The sequence below is a fragment of the Borostomias antarcticus genome, assembly GCF_949987555.1.
Source record: "Borostomias antarcticus genome assembly, chromosome: 27".
In the NCBI taxonomy this organism is placed as follows: Eukaryota; Metazoa; Chordata; class Actinopteri; order Stomiiformes; family Stomiidae; genus Borostomias; species Borostomias antarcticus.
The window spans coordinates 7,901,654-7,926,343 of record NC_140260.1 but is presented as its reverse complement, the minus strand read 5'-3'; the positions used below and the strand labels follow the sequence as shown (position 1 = coordinate 7,926,343).

Here is a 24,690-nt window from a genome sequence, read left to right as displayed (position 1 = left end):
TCTGCCCACAAGAGCCGTAAACTTCAATCAAAGACTTGTGGTAATTAACTCAGAGCATTCCTTGTGCTTAATCGAATTCCACTTAGGGTGTAGCATTAATGGAAAATGATATTACTTTAAAGAGAAAATACTAACACATGAGACAAGCTGATATGCCTTCCCCTCTACCTTAAAGCATCTTATCTCCTAGCTCCTTATCTCCTATGCCCTTACCTTGGTCTCCTTACCTCCTAGCTCCTTACCTTGGTCTCCTTACCTCCTAGCTCCTTACCTTGGTCTTGTCTCCAGGGTTGACCCCCAGCTCCAGCAGTTTTTCCACCACAGACAGACGGTTCTCTCTAACAGCCACTATCAGAACAGTCAGACCAGACTCCTAGAACAGCAAACACACAGTAATAACACACAGTAACATGTAACACACAGTAACAACACACAGTAACATGTAACACACAGTAACACAGAACACAGTAATAACACACAGTAACAGGACACAGTAATATCTCAACAGTGAAACACAGCATTTCATATTCTGTCCATCCCCACAGTGATAAAGCCTATCACTGTCACAAAATGGATTTCAAACTAACATTTTGACATGACTGAGATAAATGTGCTTTCGAATCATAGGTCAGTTTTCCATAAAGTTGCAGGCTGGGGCTCCACAGCTTCTGGATAGCCTAACATAGAGTTTGTAGGGCCAAAACTGTGAAGATTTATAAAAATAAAAAAAAAACATTAAATAAAACAAACTTGCTTTCGGATGCTCTTGTCTTCTACACCCACTTTCTATTATGCTCGCTAATAGGTTATGTGGCCTTTTACTATAGGCCTATCTGTCGCATTTATTCCATTTTATTTTGTTGTGAAGCACATTGTGTTGCATTCGTGTCTAAAATAGGCTATACAATAGGCTACAAATGTGACAATTTGTACAATACAACGTTTGACTGCATCGATTGATAGTCGGATGAGTGTCACCTCGTCTGTGGCGGTCAGGTCCGGGTGTCCCCTCTCCAGTCCCCTGAGGCTGAGCTCCAGAGCGACCCACTCCCCCCGCAAACACAGCTGAACGAGATGCATCTTCTACACGCAACCAGGAACAACAGCAGACGCGTCGAAGATGATAGAAAACGGGCTGAATTTAAAGAGGATAAAACACAGTCTTTTTCTCTTTCGGAAGACGCCTAAATCCCTGTGGCAGGTGGAATTAGAGGTTCTGACCAAACTCTGACTCCTACATCCCCCGTCTGAACTGCGACTGATCGCTACCAGCCTTCTTCACAGATAGTTAAACTTTTATAACTCCGCCTGCGCGCTTTTGTTAGCCTATACCCTAGAATCCGCTCCACCTAAAGATGGGCTGAAACACTGGAGAAAGTGTTGTGAAAGTGACAGAAATTAAGGAAGGTGATGACGATGCCGCCGATGTTAGGATTGTTGATCATTCCACATCCTATCATCATCATCATCATCATCATCATCATCATCCATCATCATCCATCATCATCATCATCATCCATCATCATCATCATCATCATCAACCCAATCATCGCTATTGTCTCGTTATTTTTCTCCAGTTTCATTAGTGATCAGAACACATTTTCAGTTTATTTGAAATAGATACAGACAGAAAACCCCTCAAAGCATCACGTCGTGCCAGAGTTAACTTTCTGTTGCTATGGTAACCGGTTTGCGTCAACAACGAGGTCCGACCGGGTCCGACGTGATGACGTCACTGGGAGGAGGAGGACCGCTTTGCGTGTCTTAGCAACATCCAGCCAAGGGCACAGATAGTTGGGTTCGGTGGGATCAGGGTCACACGGCGACTCTTTCCAAGCGTTTTATATTTTTTATTATTCTTGAACGACTCAAAGAAGTAAGTAGTGTAATTTTGGTGTCCTCCTTCCAGCGGTCTGAGCGACGACGGAACCAATCATCGTTGATTTGTATCACCCGGAATCTGCGGCACCGAGGAGCGACATCTAAACCTGTAAACAAGACGTAACGTTAGCAACAGGAAGAGAGAACTAACACATGTGGATAAGACGGTTTTACGATGTTTAAAAACACGTTTCAAAGTGGATTCTTATCGATCCTGTATAGCGTGGGGAGCAAACCTCTCCAGATATGGGATAAGAAGGTAATGATTATTAAGCCCCTCTCTAGAGAGGTAGCTAGCCTAGCCACACTGTTACCAGCAGCAAGCTGAACCTTGGCTAGGCCAACTTGATCTAGCAAAGTTGATGTATGTGTGCACATTAAAGAGCAACATTAAAGTGACTTATCAAATGCAGATAGCAGCTAGCTATTCCCCGTTACGAGTGTGTAATGTAGCTCTAGCTAACCTGCTTGCTCACCTTAGCTGTCAAGCACCAGCTCAAGACAACATGTAGAATGCTACATATGGAAGCACGACTACTCACTAGCTAGTTAGGTATCAAACGTAAGTTACTGATTTGATGTCACATCTCAACAGGTCAGGAATGGCCACATAAAGCGGATCACAGACAACGACATCCAGTCGCTGGTGCTGGAAGTGGAGGGAACCAACGTGAGGTAGGGTAGCCCCCCCCCCACACACACACACACACCCACACACACACCCCTCATACTGCACACAGACCAGTGATGCCAGGTCTGCAATGCCAGGTCTACTGCCTAGGGTCTTCCTCTACCTCTTGGTCCTGTAAATGGACTGCACTGCACTTATATAGTGCTTTTATCCAAAGTGCTTCACAATGAAGGCCTCTCAATCACCTATTCACACACATTCACACACCAATGGCGGCAGCTGTCATGCAAGGTGCTAACCTGCTCATTGGGAGCAATTTGGGTTTCAGTGTCTTGCCCAAGGACACTTCGACATGTGGACGGGAGGAGCTGGGATTTGAACCGCTAACCCAGCGGTCATTGGATGACCCACTCTACCTCCTGAACCACAGACGTGTTGTCCACTTAAAGACATTGGATGATGTTTAGGGCAAAATTTTCTTAGCTAGACTAGGTTATTTGATCTACCAACTTTCTCTGGTCTATTTTGTTTGCTAGCTATATGTGTTGCTACCTGAATTGCACTTAAAAGAAACATGACTTAACTTGAGTATTTGAACCCAGGCTTGTACAGCACACCATGCTCCTTCTGTCCTCTCCTCCTGCAGCACCACCTACATCACCTGCCCTGCAGACCCCAAGAAGACTCTGGGTATCAAACTACCCTTTCTAGTTATGATCATCAAGAACCTGAAGAAGTACTTCACCTTCGAGGTCCAGGTCGGTTCTCATCTGACACAACAACACATCTCACAGGCTACGACTCAGTTGTCCGCTTCAGCTAGCTATCACTTAACCAACGAGACTGGTCTTCAGGTTGATTTAAATCTCCTGACAACTGTTACTCATCAAAGTCATCGGAGTGAATATGTCTGGCTTCCAACCCTGGATCTAGTCAACTGATTAAAAAAAACAGTCCTATGAGCTCTGACACAAGTTAATTAAAACTACTCTACGATCTCGCTACCAGGCCGGCTCGTCTGAGCGTTTAAGCCAGTCTTTGGGTTGTTGGAGCGGCGCCCAGGCTGACCCGGTCTCCGGTTCTGTCCCGCCAGGTTCTGGACGACAAGAACGTGCGGCGGAGGTTCCGGGCCAGTAACTACCAGAGCACCACGCGGGTCAAGCCCTTCATCTGCACCATGCCCATGAGGTTGGACGACGGCTGGAACCAGATCCAGTTCAACCTGTCGGACTTCACGCGCCGGGCCTACGGCACCAACTACATCGAGACGCTCCGCGTACAGGTCAGACAGACAGGACACACATATAGTTGAACAGAGAGATAGGGAGACGCAAACAGACACTGACCGGCAGACACACAGGCAAACACAGAACTACAGACAAGGAGATAGACACAGACACATAGAGAGGCAGACAGATAATCAGACAGACACAGAGAGAGACAGACAGACATTCAAAAAGACATGCATAGAGAGAAACAGATAATGAGACACATAGAGACAGACAGGTAATGAGACAGACGGACAGACAGACAGGTAATGAGACAGACGGACAGACAGACAGGTAATGAGACAGACGGACAGACAGACAGACAGGTAATGAGACAGACGGACAGACAGGTAATGAGACAGACGGACAGACAGACAGGTAATGAGACAGACAGTCATCTCTAACATCAAGCTGATCATCCCCTGCTCCAGATCCACGCTAACTGCCGGATCAGAAGAGTCTACTTTTCCGACCGGCTGTATTCTGAGGATGAAGTACCAGCAGAGTTCAAACTGTACCTCCCGGTGCAGAACAAGGCCAAGGTGAGGCACACACACACACAAACACAAACAAACAAACAAACAAACAAAATAAATACAGAACAAGGCCAAGGTGAGGCACACACACACACACACAAACACAAACAAACAAACAAACAAAATAAATACAGAACAAGGCCAAGGTGAGGCACACACACACACACACAAACACAAACAAACAAACAAAATAAATACAGAACAAGGCCAAGGTGAGGCACACACACACACACACAAACACAAACAAACAAACAAACAAAATAAATACAGAACAAGGCCAAGGTGAGGCACACACACACACACACAAACACAAACAAACAAACAAACAAACAAAATAAATACAGAACAAGGCCAAGGTGAGCAACACTGTCAATACTCACTCTATCCCCTTCAAAATGTCTCCAAGTACTGATCCAGGAGTTGTGATTTGTGGTAGGGTCTTATCATAGTTCTGATATTAGTGTCAGTAAAACAAGCCAGAATTACCAGCCTCACATATTCGTCTCTCTCCCCCCACTCTCTCGCTCCCTCTGTCGCTCTCTCTCCCTCTCTTACTTTCTCTCTCTCTTACTTTCTCTCTCTCTCTCTCTCCCCCTCTTACTTTCTCTCTCTCTCTTACTTTCTCTCTCTCCCTCTCTTACTTTCTCTCTCTCTCCCTCTTACTTTCTTTCTTTCTCTCTCCCTCTTACTTTCTTTCTTTCTCTCTCCCTCTTACTTTCTCTCTTTCTCTCTGTCTCTTACTTTCTCTCTCCCTCTTACTTTCTCTCCTCTCCCTCTTTCTCTCTCTCCCTCTCTTACTTTCTCTCGCTCTCTCCCTCTTACTTTCTCTCTCTCTCTCTCTCTTACTTTCTCTCTCTCTCTCTTACTTTCTCTCTCTCTCCCTCTCTTACTTTCTCTCCCCCTCTTACTTTCTCTCTCTCTTACTTTCTCTCTCTCCCTCTTACTTTCTCTCTCTCCCTCTTACTTTCTCTCCTCTCCCTCTTTCTCTCTCTCCCTCTCTTACTTTCTCTCGCTCTCTCCCTCTTACTTTCTCTCTCCCTCTCTTACTTTCTCTCTCTCCCTCTCTTACTTTCTCTCTCTTTCTCTCGCTCTTTCTCTCTCTCTCCCTCTCTTTCTCTCTCCCTCTCTCTTTCTCTCTCTCTCCCTCTCTCTCTCTCTCTCTCTCTCTCTCTCCCTGCAGCAGTAGAGCAGCAGGATCTCCTCCTTGATTCCAGATGTGAATTTTACCTGCAGATTCCCTCGATTAGGATGGATTTGTTTTGTTGTTTTTCTGTTTAATGTTATTTTGCAACCATGTGATTGTTTCCTAAAGCTATCTTTGTGCTTTCTCTGCGCAATAAACATTTTGTATGCACAGTCTGAAGTGTTCCACTAGTGTGTGTATGTTTGCACAGTCTGAAGTGTTACACTAGTATATATTCAGAATCAGAACTATTATATTTTCAGAATTATATTATGTATGTTTGAAGCGCTAAGCGAATGGTCTCGTATTTTAATTATGTAAAAATGCATCCAGCCTTCCTGGGAAAATCCCTGATCTGATGGGACTGGACTGGGTAACAGGATTGAGGAGACGAGTCCAGGAACACACGGAGACAGAGACGGCTCCATGTCTCAGACATGCTGCTTTATTAGACTGGTTTTCTAGCTGCCACAGGAAGGAGCTGTCTGCCATGCTGGCTGAGTGACTGAGGGACACGGATGGACAGACAGACAGCTCGTTGGTTCTGTCTACATAGAAAACTGACGAGAATACAGAGTGACAGGGAGAAGAACTACACATAGACACCCAGCCTCCAGCATGGACCGATCCCCTGCTGCCCTCCCCACTGTGAACCAATCACCTCCTGCCCTCTGAACTGTGAACCAATCACCTCCTGCAGCAGATCCAGGCCAGCTCAACAGTCACTCCCAGCCTCTGGTAAAGTACATGTAGAGTTCATCATATAAACAGACTTTATCAAAGGTGACAAACGAGTGTGTCAGGATGAGACTCGCTGGTCCGTTTCCTGTCCAACACAGCTTCCGTCTGAGCTCCCAAGTCCAGTACAAACATTCGGTCTTGTGACAATTGGGACATCTTTTTTTTTTCCTTCACAAAGGAGTAGTCAGACATCCGAGTGTGGAATCACAGAGTACAGCTGCTCAAACCTGAATCAATGAATACTGCTGACAACACAGGAATACAAACACCAGAATCAAATCAAAGATCCCAAGCGCTTTGGAGTCATAATACAGAGGTAAGATGCAGGCAGTTTGAGTACGGTAGATAGTTTGTGGTCTCCAGGCACACTGCCATGCAGTATGGGTAATGTAGTGTCTTGGCACACAGACATGCAAGCATGTGAATTTCTACAGAAGAAAAAGCTTTGTAGCTAAATGTATATACAAGTGCCGTATCCTGTAGGAAAATGAAGGCTGATGTAACCCAGACACGTTGTATGAGGGCTGCGAGCGTTCCACTCCAGAGATGGCGCTGCACACAGAGAACATGGAGGTCTCTAGTGGGCTGATCTCAAACTCCAAACCAGGAACGTATAAACAAGGAACAGTTGGATATGTTACATTTCCAGGATGTTTCGCTGGGAGCCAAAGTGCAGCCAGAATTCTGTTCTAAAATGGCCGCCATGTGCTGTGACGCATCAGACGCTTGGCTATTTAGACGTTGCGTGCCTCTTTCCAGGATGTCTGTGAAAGGTGGTCATGGTTGTAAACAGCTTGATGAGAGAGTGATGCAGGTGGTGTGATGTTAGCGGTCTCAGGCTCCCGGACAGCAGAACCAGAACCAGAGATGAGAGAGTGATGCAGGTGGTGGGATGTTAGCGGTCTCAGGCTCCCGGACAGCAGAACCAGAACCAGAGATGAGAGAGTGATGCAGGTGGTGGGATGTTAGCGGTCTCAGGCTGCCCGAACAGCAGAACCAGAACCAGAGATGAGAGAGTGATGCAGGTGGTGGGATGTTAGCGGTCTCAGGCTGCCGGACAGCAGAACCAGAACCAGAGATGAGAGAGTGATGCAGGTGGTGGGATGTTAGCGGTCTCAGGCTCCCGGACAGCAGAACCAGAACCAGAGATGAGAGAGTGATGCAGGTGGTGGGATGTTAGCGGTCTCAGGCTCCCGGACAGCAGAACCAGAACCAGAGATGAGAGAGTGATGCAGGTGGTGGGATGTTAGCGGTCTCAGGCTGCCGGACAGCAGAGCGAGAACCACAGATCCCTGCTCACTGTCTGGCACAACCAAGAATGCAATCAGTATTGTAGTCAATACAATCAATAATGTCAATTTGGGAAATAAACATGTTTCACAAACACTGCTTTCTTTAGCGGACATTGAAAGAGCACAGAAAGATCTTAAAGGAACACTCTTACCTATTGCTTTTACAGAATGACATGCGTGTCTTTTTAAGTGCAAAACGTTAAAGCAGATTAAATAATACAATTAACAATTTCAACACAAAGTATTTGGTTTAACTCAAATCATAAATGAAATAAAAGACAAAGGGTCTAGTAGATGTGGCTGGATATTAACCTCAGCCACATTGGAACACAAACCACACATCACTCTGACATGACATGCAACCAACCATCAACCAATCATGTCAGACAGAGACACCTGCAGGCTTGGTCGACAAACAGGAACATCTACAGAACAGGGCCTTGCATTGATCTGCATCAAAAGAGGAGAGGGAGAGGAGAGAGAGAGAGGAGAGAGAGAGAGAGAGAGAGAGGAGAGAGAGAGAGGAGGAGGAGAGAGAGAGAGGAGAGAGAGAAATGACCCTGTACCATAGCTTTGGCAGTGACAGTGGCACAGCAGATTGCACATGATGGGAGGGTCTGAGTCTGTATAGAGTTCAAGTGCATTAACAGATAAAGTATTGTGCCACATATATACAGCCCTGTCATATCTCTCATATATACAGTACTGTCATATCTCACATATATACAGCCCTGTCATATCTCACATATATACAGTACTGTCATATCTCTCATATATACAGCCCTGTCATACCTCACATATATACAGCCCTGTCATACCTCACATATATACAGCCCTGTCATACCTCACATATATACAGCCCTGTCATATCTCACATATATACAGCCCTGTCATACCTCACATATATACAGCACTGTCATATCTCACATACCTATACATACAGCCCTGTCATATCTCACATATATATACAGCCCTGTCATATCTCACATATATACAGTACCGTCATATCTCACATATATACAGCCCTGTCATATCTCTCATATATACAGCACTGTCATATCTCTCATATATACAGCACTGTCATATCTCACATATATACAGCACTGTCATACCTCACATATATACAGCACTGTCATACCTCACATATATACAGCACTGTCATATCTCATATATATACAGCACTGTCATATCTCTCATATATACAGTACTGTCATATCTCACATATATACAGTACTGTCATACCTCACATATATACAGCACTGTCATATCTCACATATATACAGTACTGTCATATCTCACATATATACAGTACTGTCATATCTCATATATATACAGCCCTGTCATATCTCACATATATACAGCACTGTCATATCTCACATATATACAGTACTGTCATGTCTCACATATATACAGTACTGTCATGTCTCACATATATACAGCACTGTCATATCTCTCATATATACAGCCCTGTCATATCTCTCATATATACAGTACTGTCATATCTCACATATATACAGCACTGTCATATCTCTCATATATACAGTACTGTCATATCTCACATATATACAGCCCTGTCATATCTCTCATATATACAGCACTGTCATATCTCACATATATACAGCCCTGTCATATCTCACATATATACAGCCCTGTCATATAACTCATATATACAGCACTGTCATATCTCACATATATACAGCCCTGTCATATCTCACATATATACAGTACTGTCATATCTCACATATATACAGCCCTGTCATATCTCACATATATATAGTACTGTCATATCTCACATATATACAGCACTGTCATATCTCACATATATACAGCCCTGTCATATCTCTCATATATACAGTACTGTCATATCTCACATATATACAGTACTGTCATACCTCACATATATACAGCCCTGTCATATCTCTCATATATACAGTACTGTCATACCTCACATATATACAGCCCTGTCATATCTCACATATATACAGTACTGTCATACCTCACATATATACAGCCCTGTCATATCTCACATATATACAGCCCTGTCATATCTCACATATATACAGTACTGTCATATCTCTCATATATACAGTACTGTCATACCTCACATATATACAGCCCTGTCATACCTCACATATATACAGCCCTGTCATATCTCTCATATATACAGTACTGTCATACCTCACATATATACAGCCCTGTCATATCTCTCATATATACAGCCCTGTCATATCTCTCATATATACAGTACTGTCATACCTCACATATATACAGCCCTGTCATACCTCACATATATACAGTACTGTCATATCTCACATATATACAGCCCTGTCATATCTCTCATATATACAGTACTGTCATACCTCACATATATACAGTACTGTCATATCTCTCATATATACAGTACTGTCATACCTCACATATATACAGTACTGTCATATCTCTCATATATACAGTACTGTCATACCTCACATATATACAGTACTGTCATATCTCTCATATACACGGTACACACGCTTCCCACATACATCCATCACACATTCATCCAGTCGGCCATGTCCCCAGCGCGTCGCCCTGTCCCCAGCGTGGCGTCCTGTCCCCAGCGTGGCGTCCTGTCCCCAGCGTGGCACAGCGCCCCTCATGTCGACGGCGCGTAATGGAGGACGTAGTAGTCGTGGACGTACATCAGCACGGCGACCGGCTGGCCGATGATCAGAGACATCCACACTGCCGCATTGCCATAGTTACCCCTCAGGAAGTTGCCCACGAACCAGGCCAGAGGGATCTGGGGGGGGGAGGGGTTATAAATGGTAGTGGTTAGAGTCTGAACCAATCACCTCCTGCCCTCTCAACTGTGAACCAATCACCTACCCCTACTGATGGTAGGGGTTACAGTAGGGCTGCACGATTATGACAAAAAAAAAAAAATTTGCGATTATTTGCTTCAAAATGGTAATTGCGATTAATATAATATTAATATATAATAACCGAAATGCTCCCAAATCACAGACATTGATCCCTTTATTGCTACTAACTCACTGACCTCGTTTTCGCTCATTTTGTCACTACTCACGGCTGCGGGTACTCTTGTGACACTTGTCTTGACCTACTGCTATCTGTCTTCTCAGTGAAATTGCTGCGCACAGCGCACTCAGCGGGAACGCATGTGATTGGTCAGACAGCATAAGCGCCTCTGATTCGACCGTGTAATCCTAGCACACTCAATTCAAAGAAAAATTATTAATCACATTATTGCAGCCTTTTGCGATTAATGTCATATAATTTACAATTGGCCTCAAGACCTTTCTATTCCAAACACCTTAAACCTTTGTCCAACCGTTCACATAGCTGTGCTAACCTACAGGATGGCCTCCAGGAGGTCCACACACCTAGAAATCTGTCTACACCAGAATAACCATCCTTTGTCCCTTTGTCTCCAAGAAATTGCCGCCTTTTCTCATGTCACATGTCTGTATTCTCGGCCACGCCTGCCATTTCATATGACGTACAATGGATTAGCCAATCACATCCTGGAAGCGCCGTACCTGTGTTTTGCTTGAATATAAGGCAGCGCAAGATCAGGAGGCTTCACTTCTTTTCTGATGAACCACTCTGCGTTTTATCTTGAGGTCCTTTTGCAATCGTATTGTTTTCTTAATAAATCTGACTGAACCTTTTTGTGCGAACCTGGGCAAATCCTTTATTTTTGACTTAAGATCAAAACTTCTTCAACATTAATTAATCGCGGAGGTCATAATCGCGATTTCGATTAATTCATGATTAATTGTGCAGCCCTAGGTGACAGTGTGAACCAATCGCGTCCTGCCCTCTCAACTGTGAACCAATCACCTCACGGCGCAGATCCAGGCCAGCTTAACTCTGACACACACCTTCTGGAAAAAACCCATCTGGAGTTCATGATATAAACAGACTGTACCAAAGATCACACACATGCGATGAGGCTCATGAAGATGAGGTAATCAGACCCTGTCTAGCAACATCTCTGTCTGACTTCCCAAGTCAATAGTGTGAGGAGGTTATTTTGCTATTCTTACACTTTGGCTTTAACACTAGATCATGCTCTTAGTCACTTGTTTAGAAAGGAGATGCACTTGTGAGCTCTGGTGAGTAGTAGTACATTGGCTCTTCCTATGTTAAATGCAATTATTGTAAGTCGCTTTGGATAAAAGTGTCTACTAAATGACTGTAATGTAATGTAATGTGTGTGTGTGTGTGTGTGGGGGGGGGTCTGACCTGAGCCATCATGCCCATGAAAGCCCACAGTCTGAACATCTTCAGTGGGACGCTCACCAGGTACTGGAACACACATGGAGGAACAATATACATATACACTAGTTCAGAGACAGAGAATGAGAATGAGAATGAGTGAGTGAGTGAGTGAGTGAGTGAGTGAGTGAGTGAGTGAGTGAGTGAGTGAGTGAGTGAGTGAGTGAGTGAGTGTGTGTGTGTGTGTGTGTGTGTGTACATGAATCCTGACCTCGTGGAAGAAGGCGGAGACCAGGAACACGGCGGACTTGGCCAGCCATTTGTTGACCCCCCTCCTCATCATGGGCTTATAGAAATGACTGCACACACACACACACACACACACACACACATACACACACACACACGCACACACGCACACACACACTTAAAATACTATAGCACTGTGGACAGGTTAAACTAGGTTTATCACTAGAGCTAGGTAAAAGCAGGAAGAGCTGTGTAAGCAGAGAGGCTGATGGGAAGTATAGTTTTAGACAGAGACGGTTCTCACCGCAGGCACCACTTGTGGACCGGAATGTTCCAGTTGGCCCAGAAGTAGGTGACCGTCTCCGAGTTCCTGGGACACAGAGATGAGGACCACACTGGTCAAAGTGGTTACTGGTCAAAACGGTTACTGGTCAGGCTGGTTTCTGGTCAAACTGGTTACCGGTCAGTCTAGGAGGGCTAACTTTAACTTCTACCAATCACAAGACAACACAGTCATCACATGGTACCACTGCACCAATCACATCTCTCGCACGCACGCACAGACCAACCCTTCCTACAGCCCCTGGGCTGTGATTTGTCTACTCACCACCAATCCCTGTAGAACTCCCGGTCCCCAAACTGCATGAGCTCAGCTACGAAGTTGAGAGACGAATGGAAGAACCAATAAAAAAAGATGAGCCAGATCAAATGGTTGGGGACCTGAGAGAGGAGGGGAGGAGGGAGGAGAGAGAGGAGGGAGGGAGGGAAGGAGGGAGGAGAGAGAGGAGGGAGGGAGAGAGCCTTGGGCTATTAAGGTAGTATGGGTTAAGGTTAAGGTTGGGCTATTCGTATGGGTTAAGGTTAGGGTTGGGCTGTTCATATGGGTTAAGGTTAGGGTTGGGCTGTTCATATGGGTTAAGGTTAAGGTTGGGCTGTTCATATGGGTTAAGGTTAGGGTTGGGCTGGTCGTATGGGTTAAGGTTAGGGTTGGGCTGTTCATATGGGTTAAGGTTAAGGTTGGGCTGTTCATATGGGTTAAGGTTAAGGTTGGGCTGTTCATATGGGTTAAGGTTAGGGTTGGGCTGGTCGTATGGGTTAAGGTTAGGGTTGGGTTCTTCGTATGGGTTAAGGTTAGGGTTGGGTTCTTCGTATGGGTTAAGGTTAAGGTTGGGCTGTTCATATGGGTTAAGGTTAGGGTTGGGCTGTTCATATGGGTTAAGGTTAAGGTTGGGCTGGTCGTATGGGTTAAGGTTAAGGTTGGGCTGGTCGTATGGGTTAAGGTTAAGGTTGGGCTGGTCGTATGGGTTAAGGTTAAGGTTGGGCTGTTCATATGGGTTAAGGTTAGGGTTGGGCTGTTCGTATGGGTTAAGGTTAAGGTTGGGCTGTTCATATGGGTTAAGGTTAAGGTTGGGCTGGTCGTATGGGTTAAGGTTAAGGTTGGGCTGTTCGTATGGGTTAAGGTTAGGGTTGGGCTGTTCATATGGGTTAAGGTTAGGGTTGGGCTGTTCATATGGGTTAAGGTTAAGGTTGGGCTGGTCGTATGGGTTAAGGTTAAGGTTGGGCTGTTCATATGGGTTAAGGTTAGGGTTGGGCTGTTCATATGGGTTAAGGTTAAGGTTGGGCTGTTCATATGGGTTAAGGTTAGGGTTGGGCTGGTCGTATGGGTTAAGGTTAAGGTTGGGCTGTTCATATGGGTTAAGGTTAAGGTTGGGCTGTTCATATGGGTTAAGGTTAGGGTTGGGCTGGTCGTATGGGTTAAGGTTAAGGTTAAGGTTAAGGTTAAGGTTGGGCTGTTCGTATGGGTTAAGGTTAAGGTTGGGCTGTTCGTATGGGTTAAGGTTAAGGTTAAGGTTAAGGTTAAGGTTAGGGTTGGGGTCAGGGTGTTTGACAGGAGTCCTTATCCATATGGGTGGTGTCCGTCTGTGGACCACGAGGACATGGACAAGAGAGGAGGTCAGCTGTAGGACGGAGACAGTGTCAGCTCCCCGGGGTTATTATGGTCTGTCAGCTCCCCGGGGTTATTCTGGTCTGTCTGTACTCACGGCCAGCTTGAGCAGACGTTCCATCATCCTTGAGAAGTCCATGTCCTGTCATGGTGTGGGGTGGGGTCAGACATGGAGACCAGGTCATCACCCCAGCAGAGAGGAGAGGAACATGTCATGAGAACATACAGGTTCCAGGGCCCCCCGGAGAGGTGCTGGGTGTTCTAAAGGTTATAGATACTGACCTGGAAGGGCTTCATGGAGTTCTGAATGGTGGGGACCATCCACTGGAGAGAACACACACACACACACACACACACACACACAGACACACACAAATACCCCCCCACACACACACACACACGCACGCACACACACACACACACACACACGCACGCGCACACACACACACACACACACACACACAAATACCCCCCCACACATGCATGCACGCACGCACACACACACACACACACACACACACAAATACCCACACACACACACACACGCACGCACACACACACGGACGAGCACACGCGCACACACACACACACACACCTGGGTGTTAGGCATGCTCTATGAAGAGGACTTACTGAAAAATACTTTGTTGATGTAAGGTAACAAGTATAATAGTATGATATGATATTACACACCTGCTGTATTAAGCCCACCAGCAACTGTATGAAGAACAGCTGGAACACAACCAACACACAGAACTAAGACAAAACATTCTCTGCTCTTCCTGCATCTGTGCGTGTGTGTGTGTGTGTGTGTGTGTGTGAGAGAGAGTCAAAGGGCATCAGAAGTACAGCAGAAAACAACAAAAATATATAAGCAAGGCACTGTAAAACTCAACTGGTTTGATCACAATTCTACTGAAAATAATATCTTGTGAAATCTCAAATACTCCAGATGTTGTTTTCAATAATGAATCAAGAAAATCTGTTATCATCTTTGAAATAGGATGTTCTTTTGACCTCTATATGGACACTTGCTTCATATTAAAACTCCTGAAATACCAGCCCTTGATAGAATGTATTAAGGCCCTAGGATACAACTGCCAACTGATTGTGCTTGTGTTTGGGAGTCTGGGGCGTGTTCACAGACTTGGGCTCCGTGGACTACAACTAGGACTACAACTAGGACTACAACTAGGACTACAACTAGGACTACAACTAGGACTACAAAAGACTGCTGCATATACCCCTGTTAGAGTATCATCATTATGACCTCTTCACCTCCTCTGTGTGTTGAGTATATATACCCCTGTTAGAGTATCATCATTATGACCTCTTCTCTGTGTGTTGAGCATATATACCCCTGTTAGAGTATCATCATTATGACCTCTTCTCTGTGTGTTGAGCATATATACCCCTGTTAGAGTATCATCATTATGACCTCTTCTGCTCTCTGTGTGTTGAGCATATATACCCCTGTTAGAGTATCATCATTATGACCTCTTCTCTGTGTGTTGAGCATATATACCCCTGTTAGAGTATTATCATTATGACCTCTTCTGCTCTCTGTGTGTTGAGCATATATACCCCTGTTAGAGTATCATCATTATGACCTCTTCTGCTCTCTGTGTGTTGAGCATATATACCCCTGTTAGAGTATCATCATTATGACCTCTTCTGCTCTCTGTGTGTTGAGCATATATACCCCTGTTAGAGTATCATCATTATGACCTCTTCTCTGTGTGTTGAGCATATATACCCCTGTTAGAGTATTATCATTATGACCTCTTCTGCTCTCTGTGTGTTGAGTATATATACCCCTGTTAGAGTATCATCATTATGACCTCTTCTCTGTGTGTTGAGCATATATACCCCTGTTAGAGTATCATCATTATGACCTCTTCTCTGTGTGTTGAGCATATATACCCCTGTTAGAGTATCATCATTATGACCTCTTCTGCTCTCTGTGTGTTGAGCATATATACCCCTGTTAGAGTATCATCATTATGACCTCTTCTCTGTGTGTTGAGCATATATACCCCTGTTAGAGTATCATCATTATGACCTCTTCTCTGTGTGTTGAGCAGATGTGCATCCATTGTCTGGTTTAGCCACCATATTGTAGAACCTTCTTCTAAATGTTTGGATCAGAAAAAAGGTTGTTCTTTTGAGGATCCAAATAAAAGCATCTTAACTGTGTGTGTGCATGTGCGTGCATGTGAGTGTGTGCATGTATGTGAGTGTGTGTGTGTGTGTGTGTGTGCGCATCTCACCATCTCAAACAGCCTCCGGAGCAGGAAGCTCTTGCGTATCCGTGGCGACCGGGGGAAGTTGAGTTCGTAGCAGAGGGTGGGGGCGAACATGAAGTAGTACATGTCTGTGAGGACAGAACACGCATGTGCATGAAGTAGTACATGTCTGTGAGGACAGAACACGCATGTGCATGAAGTAGTACATGTCTGTGAGGACAGAACACGCATGTGCATGAAGTAGTACATGTCTGTGAGGACAGAACACGCATGTGCATGAAGTAGTACATGTCTGTGAGGACAGAACACGCATGTGCATGAAGTAGTACATGTCTGTGAGGACAGAACACGCATGTGCATGAAGTAGTACATGTCTGTGAAGGACAGAACACGCATGTGCATGAAGTAGTACATGTCTGTGAGGACAGAACACGCATGTGCATGAAGTAGTACATGTCTGTGAAGGACAGAACACGCATGTGCATGAAGTAGTACATGTCTGTGAGGACAGAACATGCATGTGCATGAAGTAGTACATGTCTGTGAGGACAGAACACGCATGTGCAGATCAACACACTCCCTACAAACTCTGATGAGTTTAGGATATTCAAATTAACTATAATCCAGTGATTGTGATTGGGCATTGCATCCATATACACATTCATGGGTGAGGATGATTGACGATGGTTGTGATTATGGTGGTGTGTTGCCATGCCAACCTCTGTGGCGCAGGTTGCCGGGGTAGGTCACGTGATCGTGCACGGCCGAGCCGTTGAGCCCCGCCACAGACGGACCTGAGAGAGGACAGGAGCAGAGGGAGGAGGGATTAGACCTGGGTTAGGCCTGGGCTAGGACTGGGCTAGGACTGGGCTAGGCCTGGATTCGATTTGGGTTAGACATGGATTAGACCTGGGTTAGGCCTGGGTTAGACCTGGGTTAGACATGGATTAGACATGGATTAGACCTGGGTTAGATTTGGGTTAGACATGGATTAGACCTGGGTTAGGCCTGGGTTAGATTTGGGTTAGACCTGGATTAGATTTGGGTTATACCTGGATTAGACCTGGGTTAGACCTGGGTTAGATTTGATTTAGACATGGATTAGACCTGGGTTAGACCTGGATAAGATTTGTGTTAGACATGGATTAGATCTGGGTTAGGCCTGGGTTAGGCCTATATTAGATTTGGGTTAGACCTGGATTAGGCCTGGTTTAGGCCTGGGTTAGACCTAGATTAGATTTGGGTTAGACGTGGATTAGACATGGATTATACATTCGCAAATCAGAGGACCAGGGTTCGATCCCAGCGTGGGCCAGTTGCTGGAGGAAGCGATACTGACCCTGTTAGATTTACAGGAGTGAGAATTGGGCAGGGTATGGTGTTAGTGTAGAAGTGTAGAACATAGTGTCTAGTGTGCAGGCTGTAGTGTGTAGTGTGCAGGTTGAAGTGTGTAGTGTGCAGGTTGTAGTGTGCAGGTTGTAGTGCGTAGTGTGCAAGTTGTAGTGTGCAGGTTGTCGTGTGTAGTATGCAGGTTGTAGTGTGCAGGCTGTAGTTTGTAGTGTGTAGGCTGTAGTGTGCAGGTTGTAGTGTGCAGGATGTAGTTTGTAGTGTGCAGGCTGTAGTGTGCAGGCTGTAATTTGTAGTGTGCAGGTTGTAGTGTGCAGGCTGTAGTTTGTAGTGTGCAGGTTGTAGTGTGTAGTGTGCAGGTTGTAGTGTGTAGTGTGCAGGTTGTAGTGTGTAGTGTGCAGGTTGTAGTGTGTAGTGTGCAGGTTGTAGTGTGCAGGTTGTAGTTTGTAGTGTGCAGGTTGTAGTGTGTAGTGTGCAGGTTGTAGTGTGCAGGCCGTAGTTTGTATGTGTGTGCTTACAGGAGTGGGATCTGGAGAGGGTGCGTGCCTTGGCCTGTCTTATCTCTCTGGACCACTTGTTGACGTCCTTGTAGGAGTACAGCTTCAGGAACAGCACTGTGTACACACCCAGGGCAAACACTCCTCCAACTGGACACACACACACACACACACACACACACACACACACACTTTACACATTACACATAAGATAAGATAGATAGATCTATGGGGGGTGGGAAGTGCCACGTTTCGCAGGTCTGCATGGGTGTGTCTGTGTGTGTGAGTGCGTCTATGTGGAATTTGAAACGTGAAAAATTGGACGCACACACACACACACACACACACACACACACACACACACACGTTCATTCGAGTGAACGAACAAATAAATGAATGTGTTTGTGTGTGTGTCTAATTTTTCACTAAGCTCCACATAGACGCACTCACACACACACAGACACACACACACTCACACCTTATCTTTGCTAAAGATATGCAAATCCCAGCGATCTGATTGGCTGATTCCCTAACTATGTCTTTGCAAGGATAAGGTGTGTGTGTGTGTGCGCGAGAGTGTGTCTAATTTTTCACTAAGTTCCACATAGACGCACACAGACACACACACACGCACTCACACGCAGACCTGCGAAACGTGGAACTTCCCACCCCCCATATAGATCTACAGAACTGATTATTGTGAAGTGTAGTGTGTGTGTGTGAGTGTGTGTGTGTGTGTGTGTGTGTGTGTGTGTGTGTGTGTGTGTGTGTGTGCGTGCGTGTGTGTGTCACCTGGGGTCGTAGAGGTGAGGATGAGGAAGGTGGCGGAGGGGAAGCAGAGCAGGGCTGTCAGGTTGATGAAGTTGAGGAAGCTCCCTGTTCTCTCAGAGATGCTGCCCTGAGGACGGGACCAACACCACTGTTACAACACTGCTACCACCCTGCTATAACCTGGATTATAACACTGCTATAACCTGGATTATAACACTGCTATAACCTGGATTATAACACTGCTATAACCTGGATTATAACACTGCTATAACCTGGATTATAACACTGCTATAACCTGGATTATAACACTGCTATAACCTGGATTATAACACTGCTATAACCTGGATAATAACACTGCTATAACCTGGATTATAACACTGCTATAACCTGGATAATAACACTGCTATAACCTGGATTATAACCACATTATATTATAATAGTCATTTGGCAGACGCTTTTATCCAAAGCGACTTACAATAATTGCATTCAACGTAGGAAGTCATTGTTACATTGTAGTCATTGTTACCACTGTTAAAACACTGCTAGAACATGTTATAACCTGTATTATAATAGCTTTATAACCACTGTTAAAACACTGCTAGAACATGTTATAACCTGTATTATAATAGCTTTATAGCCTCTGTTATAACACCTTTATAATCCTGTTATAAACACTGTTATAACCCCTTTTAATAGTTCTACCCTCTATTATAACACCTTGATATCCCTGTTCTAACCACCCATAGCCCTGAGCACTCACCACGGCTAGCCTGCGCTCGGTGTGCAGGGCGGCCATTATGAACACGTTGGACACTAGAACAGAACAGAGGAGGAAGCACTTTAGTTCACCTGTGTGTGTGTGTGTGTGTGTGTGTGTGTGTGTGTGTGTGTGTGTGTGTGTGTGTGTGTGTGTGTGTGTGTGTGTGGGTGCGTGAGTCTGTACCGATAATCAGGCATGGTGCTGGCCAGCTATAGGGGTCCTTGAGAAACAGGGAGACCACCTGGATAGGGTCCACCAGGATCCCATACCTGGGATGGGGGGAGGTTAAGGTTAAAGGGTGGATGAACAGTAGAACAGTAGAATACGGACTCCCAGTCAGACAGTTCAATACTGAAGCTGCCACACTGTTAGTGATGGTGTTGGACATGGAGGGAAGACATACATGACCACGTGGAGATGTGACTTACTTCATGAGGTTCTCCAGGAAGAGACGTTACTTACTTTATAAGGTTCTCCAGGAAGAGACGTGCGTTGCTCAACCCCTGCAAGAGAGAAGACAATCAGTGTGTGCGTGAGTGTGTCACCTACTTCTTCACCAAGGGTCAAGTGTTTGCTTCCCTGCTCATATCTGTCTCTCTGTCCTTCTCTCTCCCTCTCTGGTTGCCAGCCAGGCTGAAGGTGGATGTGTGATCCAGAGCCTCATGGTTATTTTATAACCTCCCTGATAATATCAACATCACAGCCTGATAACAGCAGCCTGATAACACGTCCATGCCCAATGTCACATGATAGGCTGGCTGCTTCACAATGTGTTTGTCGAATAATTATATTACTGATCAAACAGCAACAACAGTAGAGAGGTTAACCAGGGCCACCAGGGTTTATAACAGCAACGACAGTATGAAAGCTGAACCAGGGTCATAGGAGGTTAACCAGGGTCTATAACAGCAGTAGGAGAGGTTAACCAGGGTCTATAACAGCAGTAGGAGAGGTTAACCAGGGTCTATAACAGTAGGAGAGGTTAGCCAGTTATGTGGGCGTGGTCACACGTGTGAACGCAGGTGAATGAACCATGGCCTGCCAAGGTCGTGTTGTTGTGCTGAATGTTGGCCGTGCAGGATGAAGAAAACAGCCAATCACAGACATGTGGGGTCATCCACACCACACACACTTCTTTTGCTAGTGGTTGAGGCTGCAAATTTGCCAGGTCAAAGTTCACCGAAGTTCACGAGAAGCAAAGATGCCAAATTTGCTTCATCGCCAGAAGCAAATGTTGAATTTGCCTCTTCGCTCGCATAGAATGGAAGTGAACGTGAGGCAAATATCTGTCTACACCAGCAGCCCCAAACAAAGATGTCTGCTTCACTAACCTTGACCCTGAGTCTCTGTCACTGTCCCTGCAGCTGTGATTATACAAGGCAACAAAACACTCCTGAGCAATGGAGGGGGGAGAGAGAGAGAGAGAGAGAGAGAGAGAGGCCCAGTCCCAATGTCCACCCTTGCAGACTCGCAGACTTAAGGGCGCGCTCCAGCGAAGTCCGCGAGGGCTTAGGGGTGTCCCAATGTCAAATCAAATGACAATGTCAAGTCCCAATGTCAAATGTCAATGGCAAGTGCGTGAGGGCTCTCTGGCAGACATTTTGAGCCCTTTATGCCCCCTTACCGTAAGTCTGCACTTCTGCAGACTTCGCCTAAGGGAATTACCCACAGTTCATATCGTTGTGACGTGAAACACGGGGTCACCTGAAGAACAGCCAATAAACAAGCACGGAAAGATCAACCAACCCTAATGTTCACGTTACAAAACAAAATGTTTTCATGTTTTCAGCTGGACTTGCTTATCTGCACAAGTAGCCTTATAATTATTTTGGTTTCATTATTTTTAAGTATGGGTTATTAACCCCATGGGTTTGTATAATGTGATTTGTGTAAAAATATGTAGGCTATGGTTATAAATTACATCGATTTCTGTTGCTCTAAATCATATGATTTCCCAGTTAAAAGCAGTATGACATTAATCACCCATTTCGGTGCAGTGTTCTTTGAATTGAGATTTCCAACATGAATATGGAAAGAGTTGTGAGGTGCAGGAACGTGTATTATCATTCTTAAGTAAATACTTTTGAATTCATCACAAACAAGAATCACAGGCAGTAATGTAGTTCGTCAGCTCAAAATTAATTTACATGAAGGCCTACAAGAAAAACATGTAAAATTGACAAATTGATAAAAAGCCCCACACCCACAATAGTAAGAAATATGTTTTCACGTCAACGTAATGTGATGTCACAAGTGCTGTCCCATTCCTTTTTATACCGATTCGAGCCCTTGCAGCCTCTCGCACTCAACCACTTTACCAGGTGACGTCAATAAGTCTGTGAGGGCTCAGGGCTTGAGGGTTTAGGGGGGACATTGGGACTGGGCCAGAGAGACAGACAGGCTACTGCAGCCATTGGCTGTTGCGCATGTTCTGACTCTATGTTACTACGTCTGACACTTCCTGGAGGAAGGCCGATTCTGATGAGTCATTGGGGGAGATCAGGCCTATCACACTGGTGTCGTCCGCAATCTTGATGATTGGATTGCTGCTGTTTGGCTGAGTAGTGGTGGGTGTACAGTGAGAACAGCATAGGGCTCAGGCAGCAGCCTTGTGGGACTCCTGTGCTGATGTTCAGAGTGGATGAGGTGCTGCTGCCTATTCTCACCACCTGTGGTCTGTCCGTGAGGAGGTCCAGGGTCCATGGTGTGGGCCTGTATGGTGTGTAGTGTGTATGGTGTGTAAGGTGTGTGTAATGTGTATGGTGTGCAGTGTGTATGGTGTGTAGTGTGTGGGTCTGTATGGTGAGTACGGTGTGTGTGGTGTGTAGTGTGTATGTGTGTGTATGGTGTGTGGGTCTGTAGGCGCACTGTGGTAGTGATGCTACTCACCAGCATGACCACACACCAGTTGAGGATTCCTCTGTAGTTACTGTATCCACTGGCCGAACTCAGCAGAGACTCCTGGAGGGTATGACAACTGAGAGAGAGAGAGAGAGAGAGACAGAGAGAGAGAGAGAGCGAGAGAGGAGAGGAGAGAGAGAGCGAGAGAGACGGAGAGAGAAGAGGGGAGAGAGAGAGAGAGAGAGGAGAGAGAGAGAGAGAGACAGAGAGAGGGAGAGGGGGGAGAGAGAGAAGAGGGGGGAGAGAAGAGAGAGACAGAGAGAAAGATAAGGGAGAGATGTGTCATGTACACAGAAACAACAACTATATTGATCAATCTTCCCAAGACAGTGCCGGGCGGAGGTGGTGTAACTTTTACACTAGTTGAGCTCGTGGCCAAGGACAGTGAGATAGCTGTTACACAACCATGTGACTCAACACAGGAGAACGAAGATGGACAGAGAGACATGACAACTGAGAGAGAGAGAGACATAGAGAGAGAGACATAGAGAGAGAGAGAGAGAGAGAGAGAGAGAGAGAGAGAGAGAGAGAGAGAGAGGAGAGAGAGAGCGAGGCAGAGAAACAGACAGAGATAGACAAGCAGACAGACAGACGGGCCAGACACACACACACACACACACACACTCTCCTCCAGTCCCAGTCCTATCCCTCTCCTCTATATATTATTCAGTCCTGCGGTCATCCTGAGTCGGTGTGAAGAAGGCTAGACTTACACTGCATTGGCCTCCACAGCAGAAGTGCCATAGATGGACCTATAGCCTAGTCTGCTGGCTCGCTGGCTAGTTAGCCAAGGAGGCACACGTAGGCTAGAGTTAGGACCAAGCCAAGCATTCGGGTTGTAGCCTTAAACTCAAGGGTACCTGAGGACAGAGCTGCAGAAACCTCGGTGACTCGTGTCCCAGTTGGACGGCCATCCGGGGCGAAGTCGCATTGTTTCAACATCCTCTACTGTAGCTTCTACTCTACTGTAAACGTTACGACATCAGATAACCAGGATGCAAAACGGCTACTCACATACCGGGGGAGAAACACAGCGGGTGGCGGGTTTGGGAGCAGCCAGCTGTGTGACCCTGGAGCGTCCCTGGAGCAGGCTCTGAGCTGGCTGTCAACCACAGGGCTGTTGGTCCAATGCCAGTTCGGGCTATTCTTACCAGTCTAAGTATATCATACTGTAAACTTTTCATTGCAACCCTTGGCCCTGTTCTGTTGAGTTCAATGTGACACCTGGGTAGGGCATCTATCAACAGAGGAATGTTTGAAACTGTAGGCGAGGCTACTAAGATGAATCCTCTCTCTCTGGCCTCTGATCAACTAGCTGGGTCTAAGCTGTTTGTTTGTAGGTATAACTCGCAATTACAAGGCAGATCATTCAGGGACTTGAGGACACACAACAACGTTTATGTCCGGCGTTAGAGAAGCGTGATGATTCCCGGTAAGCTGAGTTAACCACCTGAGTCGGTTCTCCACCGCCGGTTCGCGGTTCCCTCTCTCCTCGTGCGCCTTCCCATCCTTCACCTTCCCGTTGCTGTGCTGGCCGGCGGGGGCGGGGGGCACCGGAGGACCGGGGGGCACCGGAGGACCGGGGGGCACCGGAGGACGCTTCTCTCCGTGCTTCTTGCCTCCGTTGACTTGCTTCGCGTTCGCCCCCGCGGCTGCTGCTGCCGAGGCTCCGGGGATAGCGGTTCTCCTCCTGCGGGTCGTCGGGCCTCCGGCCTCGCTCTTGTCGCCCATCGCCTCTCCCGTTTAGTCGCAGTGAGTCTTACCTGGTCGGTGACATCGCACGGGACGCTCTCCCCTCAGTCTCGGGTGCCGGTAAACGTTAAAAGCAACAGAGTGGACGGTGCACCGGTGCTGGTGTGGTCGCAGTCCCGTTGGCTGGGACATCAACACCAGTATGTGGGCGGGGCTTGCGGGGGCTCGCTCCTGTAGAAACGCTTCATAGAGCGGGGGCGGGGCCACGGGGCGGGGCCACGGGGCGGGGCCGGAATAAGGAGGAATTATTCAATAGAAATCTAACAAATTAAATGCAACATAGAACTTTAAGTGCCACCAAAAAGGCAGGTTTCCAATGAAAAACAGGACAATAATAATCACTTTGTGCTTTCCTGTAAGGGGAAGGAAGAGGAGGCTACTTCAGTGAACCAATGAACAGTCAAGTTATTTGCTCTCATTTCTTGACAATGGTCTCCATTGTTTGTTTTTTTTAATTATTGTTTTATTT

The 24,690-nt window shown here is 46.0% G+C and overlaps 3 protein-coding genes across 3 annotated transcripts in view; 1 reads left to right on the top strand and 2 right to left on the bottom strand.

Moving 5' to 3' along the window:
- Window positions 1-1,080, bottom strand: part of trpn1 (transient receptor potential cation channel, subfamily N, member 1) — a gene marked incomplete at both ends in the record, with an annotated part of 72,510 nt that extends 71,430 nt beyond the window's left edge. The window contains 2 exons of the mRNA XM_084459338.1: window positions 272-373; window positions 979-1,080. Coding sequence (XP_084315464.1) covers window positions 272-373; window positions 979-1,080 — 204 coding nt within the window. The remainder of the gene's footprint in view (window positions 1-271; window positions 374-978) is intronic.
- An 869-nt stretch (window positions 1,081-1,949) lies between these two features.
- cfap20 (cilia and flagella associated protein 20) lies at window positions 1,950-5,625 on the top strand. The gene is made up of 6 exons (XM_084459278.1): window positions 1,950-2,140; window positions 2,477-2,556; window positions 3,159-3,270; window positions 3,606-3,794; window positions 4,212-4,322; window positions 5,497-5,625. The coding sequence occupies exons 1-6, from the start codon at window positions 2,057-2,059 to the stop codon at window positions 5,500-5,502; spliced, it is 582 nt and encodes a 193-aa protein (XP_084315404.1). The 5' UTR covers window positions 1,950-2,056; the 3' UTR covers window positions 5,503-5,625.
- A 4,168-nt stretch (window positions 5,626-9,793) lies between these two features.
- On the bottom strand, window positions 9,794-24,303 carry dgat1a (diacylglycerol O-acyltransferase 1a). The gene is made up of 17 exons (XM_084459283.1): window positions 23,920-24,303; window positions 22,458-22,545; window positions 20,031-20,071; window positions 19,752-19,837; window positions 19,569-19,621; window positions 18,830-18,935; window positions 18,059-18,187; window positions 16,913-16,987; window positions 16,218-16,321; window positions 14,641-14,679; window positions 14,233-14,274; window positions 14,048-14,092; window positions 12,613-12,725; window positions 12,310-12,375; window positions 12,028-12,115; window positions 11,784-11,846; window positions 9,794-10,314 (listed from the first exon to the last, which is right to left on the bottom strand). The coding sequence occupies exons 1-17, from the start codon at window positions 24,198-24,200 to the stop codon at window positions 10,168-10,170; spliced, it is 1,566 nt and encodes a 521-aa protein (XP_084315409.1). The 5' UTR covers window positions 24,201-24,303; the 3' UTR covers window positions 9,794-10,167.
- Window positions 24,304-24,690: the final 387 nt, after the last annotated feature.

Excerpts from the sequence above, each read along its gene's own strand:
- cfap20 (XM_084459278.1), top strand. The coding sequence starts at position 2,057 with ATGTTTAAAAACACGTTTCAAAGTGGATTCTTATCGATCCTGTATAGC. Across the intron at positions 2,557-3,158 it reads GTGGAGGGAACCAACGTGAG|CACCACCTACATCACCTGCC; the intron begins GTAGGGTAGCCC and ends CTCCTCCTGCAG. Across the intron at positions 3,795-4,211 it reads TCGAGACGCTCCGCGTACAG|ATCCACGCTAACTGCCGGAT; the intron begins GTCAGACAGACA and ends CCCCTGCTCCAG.
- dgat1a (XM_084459283.1), bottom strand. The coding sequence starts at position 24,200 with ATGGGCGACAAGAGCGAGGCCGGAGGCCCGACGACCCGCAGGAGGAGA. Across the intron at positions 19,622-19,751 it reads AGCACCATGCCTGATTATCG|TGTCCAACGTGTTCATAATG; the intron begins GTACAGACTCAC and ends GTTCTGTTCTAG. Across the intron at positions 16,988-18,058 it reads CCTCTCCAGATCCCACTCCT|GTCCGTCTGTGGCGGGGCTC; the intron begins GTAAGCACACAC and ends GTCCTCTCTCAG.